Source organism: Setaria italica, chromosome I, assembly GCF_000263155.2.
Source record: "Setaria italica strain Yugu1 chromosome I, Setaria_italica_v2.0, whole genome shotgun sequence".
In the NCBI taxonomy this organism is placed as follows: Eukaryota; Viridiplantae; Streptophyta; class Magnoliopsida; order Poales; family Poaceae; genus Setaria; species Setaria italica.
Window position 1 is genome coordinate 31,570,025 of NC_028450.1, and position 14,850 is coordinate 31,584,874.

The 14,850-nt window shown below is 49.9% G+C and overlaps 2 protein-coding genes across 2 annotated transcripts; one reads left to right on the top strand and one right to left on the bottom strand.

Moving 5' to 3' along the window:
- Nucleotides 1-1,483: 1,483 nt before the first annotated feature.
- On the top strand, nt 1,484-7,662 carry LOC101772328 (succinate--CoA ligase [ADP-forming] subunit beta, mitochondrial). Its single transcript, XM_004953076.2, has 12 exons — nt 1,484-1,716; nt 1,844-1,954; nt 2,518-2,629; nt 3,141-3,205; nt 4,111-4,188; nt 4,406-4,480; nt 4,614-4,766; nt 4,857-4,991; nt 5,121-5,285; nt 5,475-5,597; nt 7,155-7,226; nt 7,330-7,662. The coding sequence occupies exons 1-12, from the start codon at nt 1,615-1,617 to the stop codon at nt 7,405-7,407; spliced, it is 1,269 nt and encodes a 422-aa protein (XP_004953133.1). The 5' UTR covers nt 1,484-1,614; the 3' UTR covers nt 7,408-7,662.
- A 1,458-nt stretch (nt 7,663-9,120) lies between these two features.
- LOC101772735 (long-chain-alcohol oxidase FAO2) lies at nt 9,121-12,874 on the bottom strand. Its single transcript, XM_004953077.2, has 2 exons — nt 12,184-12,874; nt 9,121-11,050 (listed from the first exon to the last, which is right to left on the bottom strand). The coding sequence occupies exons 1-2, from the start codon at nt 12,721-12,723 to the stop codon at nt 9,269-9,271; spliced, it is 2,322 nt and encodes a 773-aa protein (XP_004953134.1). The 5' UTR covers nt 12,724-12,874; the 3' UTR covers nt 9,121-9,268.
- Nucleotides 12,875-14,850: the final 1,976 nt, after the last annotated feature.

Below are 14,850 nucleotides of genomic sequence, written 5' to 3' on the forward strand. Positions count from 1 at the left end.
GGAAGGATTGGGGAGCATGTGCGGTGCAGGACTCTGGATTGTATATTTGCTGTTCAGGGCGGTTTGGAGCTATGCGGTGCGGACAACCTTAGGCGTTTTCACTCCAGAAAAAACAATTTCACTCCACCAACTACATAAAACTTCCTACTAAACACGTCCAACTTGAGAAAAAATGTGGATCTAGTGCTAAAAACAAGCTTAAGATCTCCTCGTGGAGTCCCCACTACTACCACCGGTTACGTTTTCCACTTCTTTCGATCCACTCCCTTGCAACTTTTTCCACCCGCTGAGGTTGAGATGCGATGCCCCTTCCCTCCGCGCGCCATGGGCACGTCGCCGCGCTGCCCCTGCTCCCTGCGGTGGCGTCGGTCCACGCCGCCCCTGCCCTACAGGTCCGCGCCATCGCAGCCCCCTGCGGCGGCGTCGGTCCGCGTCGCCCCTATCCCCGGCAGCGCCGGGCCGCGGTGCCCTCGCGCCCCATGGCTGCCCGCGGGTCCTCGCTGCACCGCTGCCGGCGGCCGGGCCACGCCGCGGGGGCGTCGGGCTGTGCCGCAACTGCTGGCCGGCCATGAGGACGCCGATGTTGTTGGCCGGTCACAGGGCGCTAGGGCTGCAGGATGCTACGAGCTGCCCGCGCGGATGTCGGGCTGTGACGTAGGTGCTAGCCGGGCGCGGGGACGCTGAGGTTGCTGGTGGGCCGCGGGATGCTGGGGCTGCAGGAAAACTGATTTCTCGTCCAAAACTGAAAAGAGAAGAGAGAGAAAGAGGAGGGGAGAAACGAGAACACTTACACCCGTTCGGAAAGGGTGAAATACACTATTCACAATATTTGTCCTCGTACAATCAGCCAAACACGTACACTGCAATCAGCCAAACACGTACAATAATGAGTCCTCATGTTTCTGGAGCCGGAGCACTGCAATCAGCTAAACACGTACAACAACTCCATATTTTTTTTAAGGTGGTGGAATGGAGCTGCAAAATGATGGAGTTGGTGGAGTGAAGGTGTATTTTATGGAGTTAAGTGCTGACAAACACCCTAGTTAATCTAACCCGCTATTATGCTGAGTGGGAAGCTTGTTGCTGCGCCACGGCGAACGCCGGTGAGGTTTGGATCGCCGTCAATTCCGGCCACCGGCGAGATCGATGGCGAGCTTGTCTCCTGAGAAACGAATGCGTCTGTTTGCGCCCGCGGCCCGCAGGCCGCATTGCATAGCTCGTGCTATTATGCGCCGGCCCGTACTATACTGCGTACATGAAACGTATGGGCCGACCCATTAACGTATCGAGTCAAACTTTTTTTTTATACTTAATCGAGTCAAACTTTAGCAGCTCGCTTCCAGCCCTGCATCAATCTATGACACCTGCACCCCACCGTTTACCGATCCCCACATGTCGGTCTCTGAAAAAGACGATTCTTCCTTTCCACGTGGACTAGTCTAATGCCCTCGGCCCGCAGCCCCGCCGCCGCACCCTTGCGCAAGAAAGAAAACGGAAGAGAAAATCGAGTGAAAAGGAAGGGGGAAAAGAGGAAACCGCAGAGGAAGCGTCTTCCTTCCACGCTTGTAGGGTTTCCGGATCGGAGGAGCCAGCCCCGCCCAGGTCGCCGCAGCCATGGTTCGCGGATCGCTCGGGAAGCTTGCGTCCCGCGCCCTCTCCGTCGCCGGGAGATGGCAGCACCAGCAGCTCCGCCGCCTCAACATCCACGAGTACCAGGTGCCCCGCGCCCCCCCAGATCCCGCAGTTTGCCCTCCCATTTTTCTTCCAGTTTTGTGGGATTTGTTGGTGCTATTTTGGAGTTGGGGCTGACGGATTAGGGATTGTGGATTGTGTGGTTCTGTAGGGCGCGGAGTTGATGGGGAAGTATGGGATCAACGTGCCCAGGGGCGCGGCGGTCGGGTCCGTGCAGGAGCTCAAGGACGCCTTGAAGAACGCATTCCCCGAAGAGAAAGAGGTGACGATGCCATGGCTTCCTTATCTTATGTTATTTCATCTTATTCACTCCGTGGATGCAAAATGCCAGGCTCCCTGGTGATGCTAGACTAGAATGTAGTTTACTTTGAATTTCTGCTTACTCGTGGATGTCAATGATACCAATCTAAGATTGGTGTTTTTTTTACTGATGCTGTAATTTATGGAATTTTCAGATGATTAAGGGCTATTGTTTTTAAAGAGGATTTCATAGTTGGTAGGGGTAATTATTAGTTTACATCCGGCGGAGCTCAGTACAGTTATCTCAGTACATTTGTGCAAATGGAGTTATGAAACAGCCTTAAGATCCCTTGAGTAATCGAAACATATGTTTGTGTTCATTACTATGTGCTATCCTTCTGACGTTTCTTAAGCATGCATGCTTCTTATGAAAAAAGTAGTTAGGATATATTTTTAATTAAGGAGTTGAAGTACAAATATATAAACCTCAGCAGCACCTATCTTGTTATAATCTAAGAGAAGATTAGGCATTTCATAGTATGCAGTTTAGTCACCGTTTCTTACTCAACATATTTTTTATTGCAGATAGTTGTTAAGAGTCAAATCCTTGCTGGTGGCCGAGGGCTGGGCACTTTCAAAAGTGGGCTGAAAGGTGGTGTCCATATCGTTAAGGCTGAGGAAGCTGAAGGAATTGCGAGTAAGTGTTGTGCAAAGCATGTACTTGGATTCACTATGGATTGCTGGCTTTGCTGCGACTTGAACAGGCATAAATTTGTGTATCTCTATATATAACAGTTATTCCTGGAATTCTTGAGATATCTTATGCTTTTGTTGTTGCTATGCATGCTAGTAGCTTATGTGTTTTGTCATTACAATTTGAGTCCCTTGTTTTATGATCTTTTTTTTTGCACTCCTATGCACATGAAGAGATTTCTGATCTAATACACTTAATGTTTACTTTTAATTGTTTGGTGCTTATATGAAGTGGGCAGCATTACCTTGATACCTTCACATTTAACCTAACACATCTGTATTAGGAATATTGCGACTTGTATAGATAACTGTATTCATACCTTTATTGCAAAATATAAGGATTCCTGTATTTCGATTTTGTGTGTGTTCCGTTGACTTTAGTGTCTGCTATGTTTGGGGCAAGTCAAGTCATATATGGGCATCACTGAGTGAGTTGTACTGATATTTTTCTGCAGGTAAAATGCTAGGCCAGATTCTTGTCACAAAGCAAACTGGTCCAGAGGGGAAGATTGTGAGCAAGGTAATGACTTACTAACTTAAGCTGTCTTTTTCATATATATTCTGTTTGAACTTTGATTGGCTTCATGCTATGTTTCCCACTGCCTTTTTACCCATTAATTTCAGTTACTCTTTGTATAAAACTCTTAGAAAACTAATTTTCGGTCCGTTGGCATGTTTACCATTATTTTCTGATCTTGACTTTGCCAGATCCTTTGCAAACCATCTTTTCATTTAGCAAGTTTGACTTTGACCCTTCCACAATTCTGTTATGTTGATAATAAGAGGTTCAGACTTCGTTATTCAGTTTCCTGTAAAAACATATTCAGTTCCTGTGAAAACACAAAGGAGCATATATCCAGTTGCTCTTTATTCTCGAATCTTCATACATTCATGTGAAATAGTGACAACAGAACCGTGGCACATTATCATACGAAGCACTCCCTCCACTTGTAAATATAAGTCGTTTTATGATTCTTACTGTTCAAACTTTTTCAGTATTGCCAATCAATACATAAAGAGCTAGGTAGATTGAGAATACAAGATTGATAATACTAGTTTCATCATGGGAAGTACTTTTATGTGTAATCCTTTTTGTTACATAAAGGTCATATTTCCATAGATTTTTGTAGTCAGACCTTTACGCTGTGGGAATGTATGAAATGACTTGTATTTATTAGGGAGGGAGTACCTGTTGAGGTCTTGCCGTGTACATGACATCTGATTTTTAGCTCTCCCTTGACTTTTTCATGGATTTTATAATTATTTTTTTAAATGCAAGACAATATATACGTGCATTTCAATGTGAAAGAGCTTAACTTAATTGTGCTGTCATGTATTAAAATCACTACCTTGTATTTTTCGCGGGCAATACCTTTTGAGTATAAAAATTTGTGGATCCTAATACTTTTTCATCCTCTTGGACAGGTCTATTTGTGTGAGAAACTGTCACTTACTAATGAAATGTACTTTGCCATCACCCTTGACAGGAAATCTGCTGGTCCGGTATGCTGTTTATCACATAACACTTTATATTGCATTTCATTTTATATTTCCATTAGCGAGCTTTTTTCTAATGTTCTTTAAATATGTCGGTGCATTTTGGTGACCAAATCAACCAAATCAAAAGTAATGCATATTGTCAGTCTCTTTTCTGAAATGAGATGATGTGTTTTGTCAAGTTCTTTTTTCCCTAATGCTCATTGCTTATCGTCCATTTCAGCTCATTATTGCCTGCAGCAAGGGAGGAACCAGTATTGAAGATCTAGCAGAGAAGTATCCTGACATGATTATCAAGGTTAAGTTCCCTAATTTGATTGTGGGATCAGTATGCCTTTTATATCATATTTACATGTTATTTCTTGAAATTATGTTCGTAACTGACATGCTGATATTTTTGTATGTGGAAATTCAATCAATTGGAATTTCAGGTTCCTATTGATGTATTCAAGGGAATCACAGATGAGGATGCTGCTAAAGTTGTTGATGGGCTAGCGCTAAAGGCAGCAGACAGGCAGTCTTCTATAGAACAGATTAAGAAGCTATATGAACTTTTCTGCAAGTGTGATTGCACACTGCTAGAGGTATGCAGTGAGAAATGGTTCTCTCTCTATGGCTTATCTTAATATCTTAAGATATGCATTTATTCTAATTTGTATGCTTAATGTGGGTAGATAAATCCTCTTGCGGAGACAGCTGACAACAAGCTTGTTGCTGCTGATGCAAAGTTGAACTTTGATGATAATGCGGCATTTAGACAGAAAGAAATATTTGCACTGCGCGATACAACACAGGAAGACCCCAGGGAGGTATAGAGTTGCTTGTCATTTTCATCCTTCATTTTCTCTCTCTTGTGTTGAGTTCTCTTTGAAGACATCTTTGTGCTTGTTTCTGCCTTTAAACCATTTTTCTGAGGATTGGCATCGCTACCTGTACAGGTTGCTGCTGCCAAAGCAGATTTGAACTACATTGGTCTTGATGGAGAGATTGGTTGCATGGTGAATGGAGCAGGATTGGCCATGGCTACCATGGACATTATCAAGTTGCATGGTGGCACACCTGCCAATTTCCTTGATGTTGGTGGAAGTGCATCAGAGGGTCAGGTATAAAGTGAATATCATGTTAAACTTTTATTGATCCTTCTTTTATCCTGAGTAGATTAAAAAGTTATATTATTACCTGATAGAGACTGGGAATTCATTGATATCCATCTTAATACTTAGGTGTCAATTTTGAGTTTGCTTGCCGCACATGTTTCAACACTGCATATCTTATAAAAATTTTCTATCCAGGTTGTGGAAGCATTTAAGATACTGACTTCAGATGATAGAGTGAAGGCAATTCTAGTGAACATTTTTGGGGGCATCATGAAATGTGATGTGATAGCAAGTGGAATTGTAAATGCTGCTAAACAGGTACATTTTGTCGGTCCCTAGTCCTGTCAATTTTGGCATATTCTTTTCTAAGTATCAATGTACTCATGCAACGATTGTCTTCCCCAGGAGCTTCTTTATTTTTCATAAATTTACCACTGTGCATACAGTACAAGTGAATCTTTATTTCAATCTTGTTCCTCTAACTCTTAATATTTAATGATAAAATTGTCATTAATTCATTGTGGTGGTTCCCTTGCCCTGGGAAAAAAAGGCCTGCTTGGTTTAGTGCCAATTTTTGTGCAGTCAAAACCATGGCATGCTAAAATATGGACATTCCAAAGCTAGGGTAAGAAATTTAGGTACTCGGTTTAGTGCCAATATATGGCAACCTTCAAGAAGTTTCTAGTGACTTTAATTAGTTCTGGCTATAAACAATGGCATGCCAATTTTTGGTAATGAACCAATTGATAGCCAAGATTTCTAGGCATGCCATGGTTTTGGTTGGGCAAAAATTGGAACCCAACCAATTAGGCCCAAAACTCCATACAACTATTGAGACATTAGTGATTCTGCCCCTACATTGGAGGCTAATGGTGATTTTACCCCTGTTTTTTAACTTTGTGATTTTACCCCTACTTTTTTGGTTTGAAGCTGCCGTTCACCCCTAGTTTGGATGTCCGTTAGATAGATCAAGATTAGATAAATTAAAAAAAGAAAAGGAAAACACATTTACAGGATAGGGAAAGGACCTGACTACCCCTTCCTTATCCAACCAATCCCGTGAGCCTCCTTTCTGACCGTTCCACGCGATGGGAGAAACCTGAGCAACGGCGGCGGGCCAAATTGAGGGCGGTGGCTACGGAAATCTGGGTGCCGGGCTACCCTGCCGCGCTCTCCCCTTGGAAATCAAGGCCACCTAAGCTGCGAGCGAGTGGCAGCGAACTGGCAAAGTGCAGGCACAGGCGCAGCACGGTGAGGCATCGACTCTGCGACTCGTGGCGGCCAGTGGCAGGTGACACGAGCAGGCACGCCGCGGTCAGTTGTGCGATGCGGAGTGCCAGGATGGCCATGGGCGGGCGCAGAAGTATAGCTGCAGTTGAACGTGGGAGGCAGCTCGCAGGCAGGCGCCTGAGGAAAGGAGCACGCATGGGCCATGGGCGCGGAGCATCAGTGGTAGGGTGGCAGTGGGGAAGGATCATTGACTCTACAACTATAGGGAACCCAACAAAAGTGTTTGTTTTGAAGCTGTTTATCTCTTCAAGTATTTGTGATACCTCATCAATTGTTTTTCTTAATTAGTTTGGTTCTGTGTTTTTACAATCTTGCGTATTGTTAAGTATGGTTGCCGGAGAGGATTTCCTTGTAGTGGTTCTTCTTAAATGGAAATGTGATGATAAATATTTTATCCTTTTTATTGTATGATGCATAATTGGAATTTGGAAGTATTTTTCACCAACATGGTCCTTGAGTTCACCAATTCATTTTCTTCACATTTTCAGCGTGTTCCTTGAGTTTAAGGGTCTTGTTAATTAGTGCTCTGCGCTATATATACCTCTTGTATCAAGCACCACTATTCATTTTCCTATCCCTTATCAGGTTGACCTGAAGGTTCCTGTTGTTGTTCGGCTAGAAGGCACTAACGTCGACCAAGGAAAGAGGATTCTTAAGGTTAGAACTGCTGATAATAGTGTATTGTGTGCGTGCAAAAGCTGTGCATTGTTGTCTGAAAAACACCCGTGCTTCATTGGTGGTCTTTATGTTTGTTTTGCAGGAAAGTGGAATGACACTAATCACAGCAGAAGATCTTGATGATGCAGCAGAAAAAGCTGTAAAGGCATCCGTCAAATAACTGTAGTGTATCAGTCTGAAATTTCTTTTTACAAGATGAGCAATGCTCTTTTACGGATTTCGGATCAGGGCTGAAGTTGTGAACTCATCTTTTTTGAAGAGGGGTTATTTTGGCTTGAGTTTTCCTGTTAAACGTTGCCAGTGCCAAAACGGAATGAAACTCTGTTGTCTCATGTTAATAAACATTTATCGGTGCGATTGGGCAACTACTTTTCAAATGCATTACATTTTACCCTAATGAGTACATTTCTCGCTTTATATGCTGCTATGCAGGTTTGCAACTTGGTTCGCAAAGGCTCAATCATATAAATTGATGTGATCATTTTTCTTAATTTCTGCTGCAATTTTGCTTAGTTCATTGTTTATGGATGCTTAACTGATGGTCTGATGGACCATGACCGGAGGGGAGTTTGATTGACATGACCCCTGAAATCGTCATGGTTTGCTAGTATACAATGTCAATTTTATCATAACTGTAGAGCGCAATGTCAATTTATCATAACTGTAGAGCATCAGTTGCTTGGCAAAGTAAAGCTTATGCCACTGAGGTGTTAGTGTAACCGTATAACACTAACATATGTTTTGCATGGGTTGTGTTCTGTTCCATTCTTTAATTTCTGGCTGTAGTGCGCAGCTGCGAGCCTGTGCTTAAACGAGGCCTTGCCTGATGCTTGGCGTCTGCTGTCGCCTTGTGCTTAAACAATGCACTGTTCTGTATGTACACTTGGTGGACAGCGGATCGGTTGACGAAGTTTCAGCATCATGTTTTAAAATCTCGCACTGAATAGTTGCCATCATCTAGGAGCCCTCCTATGAGCGCTTCACATGCTCGATTTTGAATCATTTCCATTGGAGCGGGGTTGTATGTGCAGCTTTCGTGTGTAAGGCTCCCTTTGACAAGGCATCTTGAGTGGTTCCTCCACCACATCTTGAGTGGTTCCTCCACCATCCTCTAACGAAGTCCTGCCAAATGGGCAGAAAGGAAACGGCTCCGCTCAAGAAGCCTCGTGATTTCCGCTAAGAGGAGCTGAGAGAGGGAGAAGCTAAAAAACCTAGCTTCTCGAGATTTAATCCCCTTCGTGGGGCCAAAGTCCCCATCTTGCCCATGGGCAGGCGCGCAGGGTCGGAGAATGGCGCGGGTGCGGGGAGGTCGGAGGATGCCATCAGCGCTGGCGCGAAGCTGAAGAGGAGAGGCGGGAGGCGGGGCTAGAGAGGAGAGGCGCCGGCGAGGCCAATGGACACAGGGGAGACAGGAGGCTGGGCTCGGCGCACGGCGTGCGGTCAATGGATGCAGGGGATGCGGGAGAGCGAGCTTGGCGGCCGGTGGGCACAACCCACCTAGGGGAGGCACGCGCAAGGCGGCCAGCGGACGTAGGGAGGCCGACGGGCGCACAGAATAGGGGAGGTGACGGAAAGAGGATGGGGAATAGTGGAGAGAATGGATAAGGCGCGGGTGAGAATGGGAAATAAGAGAAGAAAAAGAATGGGAGAGGGAAAAGGAAAAAAAGAAAAGGGTAGTACGGACATTTCATATTTTGAACTATTTTAAACAAGTATAAGAGAAGCTGTCTTGTCAAATATTTTTTCAATCAGACACATAGGAGAAAAAACCTGCTCCGCCAAAGAAGCGACAACTGAAGCTGTTTTAGCCACAGCAGTGTCAAACGAGAGCATGGTATGACCCTGATGTGAGCGTACAATGGCAACGTACGCAGGACACGGAAGAGGATGATTTGCTTCATTTGAATTTCTTATTATCCATCACGCGGATCATGAATCACTATGGAGTTATTTCGCAATACACAGGGACATTTCAAGAGGTAAACGTGCTTTCACGGGCGTGCTAACATCAGTAGCTCTTCTCAGAAAGCCGGGTCGCGCCTGAGCGACTCGGCGATGCCGGTGGCGAGGCAGTAGGCTACGGACTGGATGGTGACCATGGGGTTGACACCTACGGCGCTCGGCAGGACGCTGCCGTCGCACACGTACAGGCGCTGGGCCTCCCAGCTCTCACCACGCGCGTCCACGGCGCCGTCTGCGGCCGTGGCGCCCATCCGGCAGCTGCCCATCTGGTGCGCCGTGCAGAAGAGGCTCCACGCCTCGGCCTTCGACTTGGGCCCGCGCACCACGTCCACGCCGTCAAGGAACTCCTCCAGCGCGGCCTCCGTGGCGCCCCGGCACACGAACCGCTGCCCGTCGCTGCGGTGGGTCCCGATCTCCGCCGCGCCCGCCGCCGCCAGGACCCGCAGCGCGCGGCGCAGGCCCTCGCGCATGTCCTCCCGGTCCGCGGCGTCGAGGTGGTACGCGACCCGGCGCTCGCCGTGCACGGTGCCGGAGCCGCGGTCCCTGACCAGGGAGAAGAGGTGCACCGTGCGGCCGTACCTGAGCATCCGCTCCTTCATGTCCCGCCCTGACACCCAGGGGAACTGCGTCCCCGCCGCGGCCAGCCCCATCGCCGGCGTCTCCAGGATGGCGCGGGCCGGCGCGCCGGGAGGGCCTTCCACCTTGTGCAGGGACGTGATGATGCCGCCCTCGTACATCTTGCCCTTGAGGTCCGGCTCCGCCGTGGTGCTTTCCGGGAAGTAGCCCCACACCAGCGCCGTCGGGTGGAGGTGGAGGTTCTTGCCGATGTGCCGGTTGCTGAGCCCGCTCCCGCGCAGCAGCACCGGCGTCAGGAGCGACCCGCACGCCGAGACGGTCGCCCTGGCGCGCACCTCCAGCGTCCTCGTGACCGCCGGGTTGGTGCTCCTCGCCACCACGCCGGCGCACCGCTTCGCCCTGCCGTCCGCGCCGCCGGTGCCGGCGCGCTCCATCAGCAGCAGCTTCTCAGCCTTGCACCCCGTCAGGATCACCGCGCCGTGGCTCACCGCGTCGACCAGCCACGTCGTGTCCGTGCCGCGCTTGTCGCCCGTGCGGCAGCCGAACCCGCAGCTGCCGCAGTAGTGGCCCTCCGACGAGTTCCTCGACACGGACTCCACCTTGTACCCGAGCTTCTCGCACCCCTTGCGGAGGACCTTGTTCTGGAGCCCCTCCTCGTTGCACCCGTGCGTCACGCCGAGCCGCTCGAACACCCTGTCCATGGCGGCGGCGTACTCGTCGGTGGCGAACAGCGGGATCCCCTGGTCGCGCGCCCACTCCGCGCGCACCTCGTCGGGGGTCTTGATGCAGGCCGACCAGTTCACGGCCGTGCCGCCGCCGACCGCCGACCCCGCCAGGATCAGCGCGCCGCCGCTGAGCGTGCTGACGAACCCGCCGCCCTCGTAGAGCTGCTCCATCGACGGCGCCTCCACGGCCGTGTAGTCCCGCGCCGTGAAGTAGCTCCCTTTCTCGATGACGACCACCTTGTATCCTGCCCCCGCGAGCACCGCCGCCGACACGCCCCCGCCGCAGCCGGACCCGACGATGACGACGTCGCACTCGACCGTGCACACGTTCCGCGCCGCGTCCTCGGTCACCGCGAGCCCCTTCGCCGCGAGCGACGCCGCCAGGGACGCGTCGGTCTCGTTGGTCGTCTCCACGACGCCGTCGTCGAGGGGCCGCTTCTCGGGACGCCCTTCTTCCGCCGCCGCCGCATGCTCCTCGTCGGCCAGCGGCGGGCTGTACCCGGTGGCGCGCCAGTGCGGGTTCTCCGAGTTCTCGTCGGTCTGCAGAGCAACGACACACATGGGTTTCAGAAAGAAATTGACGCACACATCCACCGCACTGACAACATGAGCGATTGAGCGTACGCGTCCTTGTCAGGGTTCGTTGGTCAGTTGATATCATCATTACTCTTAGAATTTCTGCTTACGTTCACTAATCACAGCCAGTGATCTTCAGACAGAATTATTGCACGTTCCTTTCCACGTTGGCATTATCAAGATTTAATACTAGTAAAGTTGAGGCGGGCTTGAGGCACATTGAATACTACCAGACCCAGAAAGCGTGCTTTCGGGGGTGTTTGGGAAACCCCTGTTAAAGTTTAACACCTGTCACATCGGATGTTTGGATGCTAATTAGGAGTACTAAACATAAGCTAATTACAAAACTAATTGCACAGATGGAGTATAATTCGCGAGACGAATCTATTAAGCCTAATTAGTCCATGATTTGACAATGTGGTGCTACAGTAACCATTTGCTAATGATGGATTAATTAGGCTTAATAGATTCGTCTCGCGAATTAGCACAAGGTTCTGCAATTAGTTTTATAATTAGCTCATATTTAGTCCTCCTAATTAGCATCCGAACATCCGATGTGACACTGTTAAAGTTTAGCACCTCATATCCAAACAGCCCTTCGGCGTCAAGTCTAAATTCCCCTTCCTCTACTCTCTTAGCAACGACGTGAAGTACTGAACAGTGTCTTCCTCCATCTATGGGAACTAGACATAGCAGCCCGCCGTGCATCCCGTCCAGCGCAGGACGCGCGGCGGCAGAAGCAATTGGATGGGCCACTGGCCAGGGAGCCTCATCATCAACGTCAACGTTCTCAGGACGGCGCCGGTTGGACAAATCCGCCGCGACGATCTGGCTGACACAGGCGCGGCGCAGGCCTGCCTGTGGTCCTTGCCGGTGCACATGCCCAGCGGCCACTCATCACGGCATAGCCACTGGCGGCCGCCGCTCAGGCACCCACGCACATCACATGCCTCATCGATCGGCGTCGCCCCGTGCTCGATGCTACCGTGCAGCTAGCTAGCGGACAGCGGAGGCTAATCGACGACGCGGAACCCACCCGTGTTGTTTTCTACCGCGCGCGGAGGACCACCAGACTTGAGGTTGAATCGGAGGCTTACCCAGGAGTAGAAGACGTAGAGGCAGAAGACCTTGGTGATGAGGAAGAAGATGCGCAGCGGCGGGAGCAGCGTCTGCCGGCTCCACCGCTGCATCGCGCCTTCCCTTTCTTCCGGCGGCAGCTCGGCGAACCGGCGCACGAACGGGAACCGCCACGACAGGCACCGGGCCCCGCACAGCGCCAGCGCCCCCAGCCGCGTGCCCAGCAGCCACAGCACCGCGCGCACCAGCGCCAGCGCCTCCGGGAGGCACCTCCGCGACATGAGCTCCGCCACCTCGTCCGGCACGGGCGGGTCTGCGGCCGAGGCGAGGAGGAACTCCTCCACGACCTTGTTGCCGCCGCGCTCGCCCCCGCCGGGGCCGCCGTCCTCCTCCGGATGGTGTCCGTTCCGGCTGACCGGCGGCGGCAGGGACGGCACCAGCGCGCCGCACAGCGCGGTGAGCGCGGCCATCTGGGACGACGAGAAACCGTGGGTGTAGCGCTCCCTCCTCGCGCCCCCGCCCCTCAGGAGAGGGTGCCCCCGCTTCTCGCCCGCGACCATGGCAGCCTCTCCGGGTGGCGTGTGTGTGGTGTGGTGTCCGGCTGGTCCGCGCGGTGCGGACAAAGTTCCCTCTATAATGGAGCCTGGGCAGCTGCCGTCTGCCGAGGGCTGAGGTGCTGAGCTTGAGAAAGTGGACAAGCACAGTGGATGACTGGAGGCGCCTAGGCTTATAAACAGTGCGGCTGCCGCTGCCGCCACGGCTCGGCGACAGCGAGATTTACCGAGCCGTGACTTTTGGATAGAATTTCTTACATTTTTATTATCTGTTGTTATCTGTGGGTATGTCAGTTTGTTAGTAGCCCGGATTAAACAATGGTGGCTTGATTAACTGAATGGGTTGAGACGTTCAGTCTTCCAGAGTACCCCCAAACCCCCAATTAGACCCTCTTTGGCACGGCTTATTTCGACTTTGACTTCGTCTATTTCACGCAAATCGAGGCACGGTAGTGGGAAGCCGCTTTGTAAGCTGGGACTAAAATGAACTAAAAGCCGGGTGAAGCCAGTTTTTTTAGCTTCACTGGCTTTGGCTTCACCGGTGAAGCCGTTTTGGGATGAGCCATGCCAAAGGGGCCTTAGTCGAAACACTCGTCGTCAGACGGCAGCTAACCATTCCGTTGCCGGCCCAACTAATTCTAGAACAGCGGAAGCCAGCCCTGCCTCTTGCCAGCCTGAAGGTTACTACCCCATCCGGCACGGCCGGCCGGCGCGGCTGCCGTTGGGACTTGGGATACGTGCCCCGGCACGGCAAGCTGCCGCGGCTGGCGCTCACCGGTTCAGTAACGATCCGGCCTGGATGTTGCAACGAGGAGTTTATGGCGGGCCTGCGCGTGCCATGCCATCCGGCCGTCGCCGCCGGTTTCGGGAGAGTGTGCGGTGTGCCGAGGTCTGGACAAGATGCGCGGCGGGGACGGCAACGGAGAAACCGAGAGTCCTGATCCTGAGTCCTGCCGAGCTGATCCTGAGTGTAGCTCTTGCTAGGCGCTACTAGCTCGTTGACCTGTGTTTAAGGCGGCATGTAAATGATGCTTTGCCGCTGATGACACGCATGTCCGGTACTGACGTACTTGGACCTGAAAAGGACTCTAGGGCACCTGACACTTGAGTGGTCTTGACCCTGCTACTGCGAGAAGGATTCATTCGAGCCGTCTGTGAGACTGTGACAAAACCTAGCGGGTGTTTGATACCCGTGCTAAACTTTAGCACCTGTCACATCGGATGTTCGGATGCTAATTAGGAGGATTAAATATAATTTAATTATAAAACTAATTGCACAGATGGAGTCTAACTCGTGAGACGAATCTATTAAGGGTAATTAATCCATCATTAACAAATGATTACTGTAGCACCACATTGTTAAATCATGAACTAATTAGGCTGGATGCTGCATATGTGGATGTGGTAACGTTACACCTTCTTTTTTGTTGAGCCTGCTGCGCATTGCAGTTCATCCTAAATGCCGTAGTTGACGATGAAATAATTATCGAGTGTTCTCTTAATTTTGAGGTACCACGGTTCTGTTAAAAGTCTAAGATAAATTTGGAAAATGGATGCTGAACTGCATGTGTTATGAGGAAGTGTTTTTGTTAGCACTTGATAAAAATATGCACGCACTAGTTAATTGGTTCCATGTACTGAAAAACTCCAGATATATAGGTTTTAGTTCTTTCCTGTGAAACAATTCGAACGGAGATTTCAGTAATCTAACAGAAAGATAGATGCAAAAATTTCTCACAATCTATGCCCATTTACTGGAAAAGCTCCAGACATTCAGACAAAACATAGCGTATAACAGAAGATGGATGCCAAAATTTCTTGGATAAGTTGGATACGAGAGATTCCAAGCTGCACGAGTCTGGAAATGGACTATGGCGAACTCAATGCAACGTGCCAAAGCTACCAAGCAATACAGTTCCAGCAGATTTACCTCTCACCATCAGAGCACTCACAATGACAAATGAACAAGCCTTATCCTTTTGCTGCTTGTATGAAGGCCCAGAGGAAGGCAACAACAATTCCAAATCAATGCGGTGATTCAGGTTTGTCTTTGTCGCCAAATGATTCAGCAATTCCTAACATCATACTACAATTCTGACTATATGTTTCTAACAACACAAACTAAACAGTGAT

What these genes read in the sequence shown, in the direction of transcription:
- LOC101772735 (XM_004953077.2), bottom strand. Translation starts at nt 12,723, where the DNA reads ATGGTCGCGGGCGAGAAGCGGGGGCACCCTCTCCTGAGGGGCGGGGGC. An exon ending in TCTACGTCTTCTACTCCTGG is followed by an intron (nt 11,051 to 12,183) that starts GTAAGCCTCCGA and finishes GTTGCTCTGCAG; the next exon opens with ACCGACGAGAACTCGGAGAA.
- LOC101772328 (XM_004953076.2), top strand. Translation starts at nt 1,615, where the DNA reads ATGGTTCGCGGATCGCTCGGGAAGCTTGCGTCCCGCGCCCTCTCCGTC. An exon ending in ATCCTGACATGATTATCAAG is followed by an intron (nt 4,481 to 4,613) that starts GTTAAGTTCCCT and finishes TTGGAATTTCAG; the next exon opens with GTTCCTATTGATGTATTCAA. An exon ending in AAGGAAAGAGGATTCTTAAG is followed by an intron (nt 7,227 to 7,329) that starts GTTAGAACTGCT and finishes TTTGTTTTGCAG; the next exon opens with GAAAGTGGAATGACACTAAT.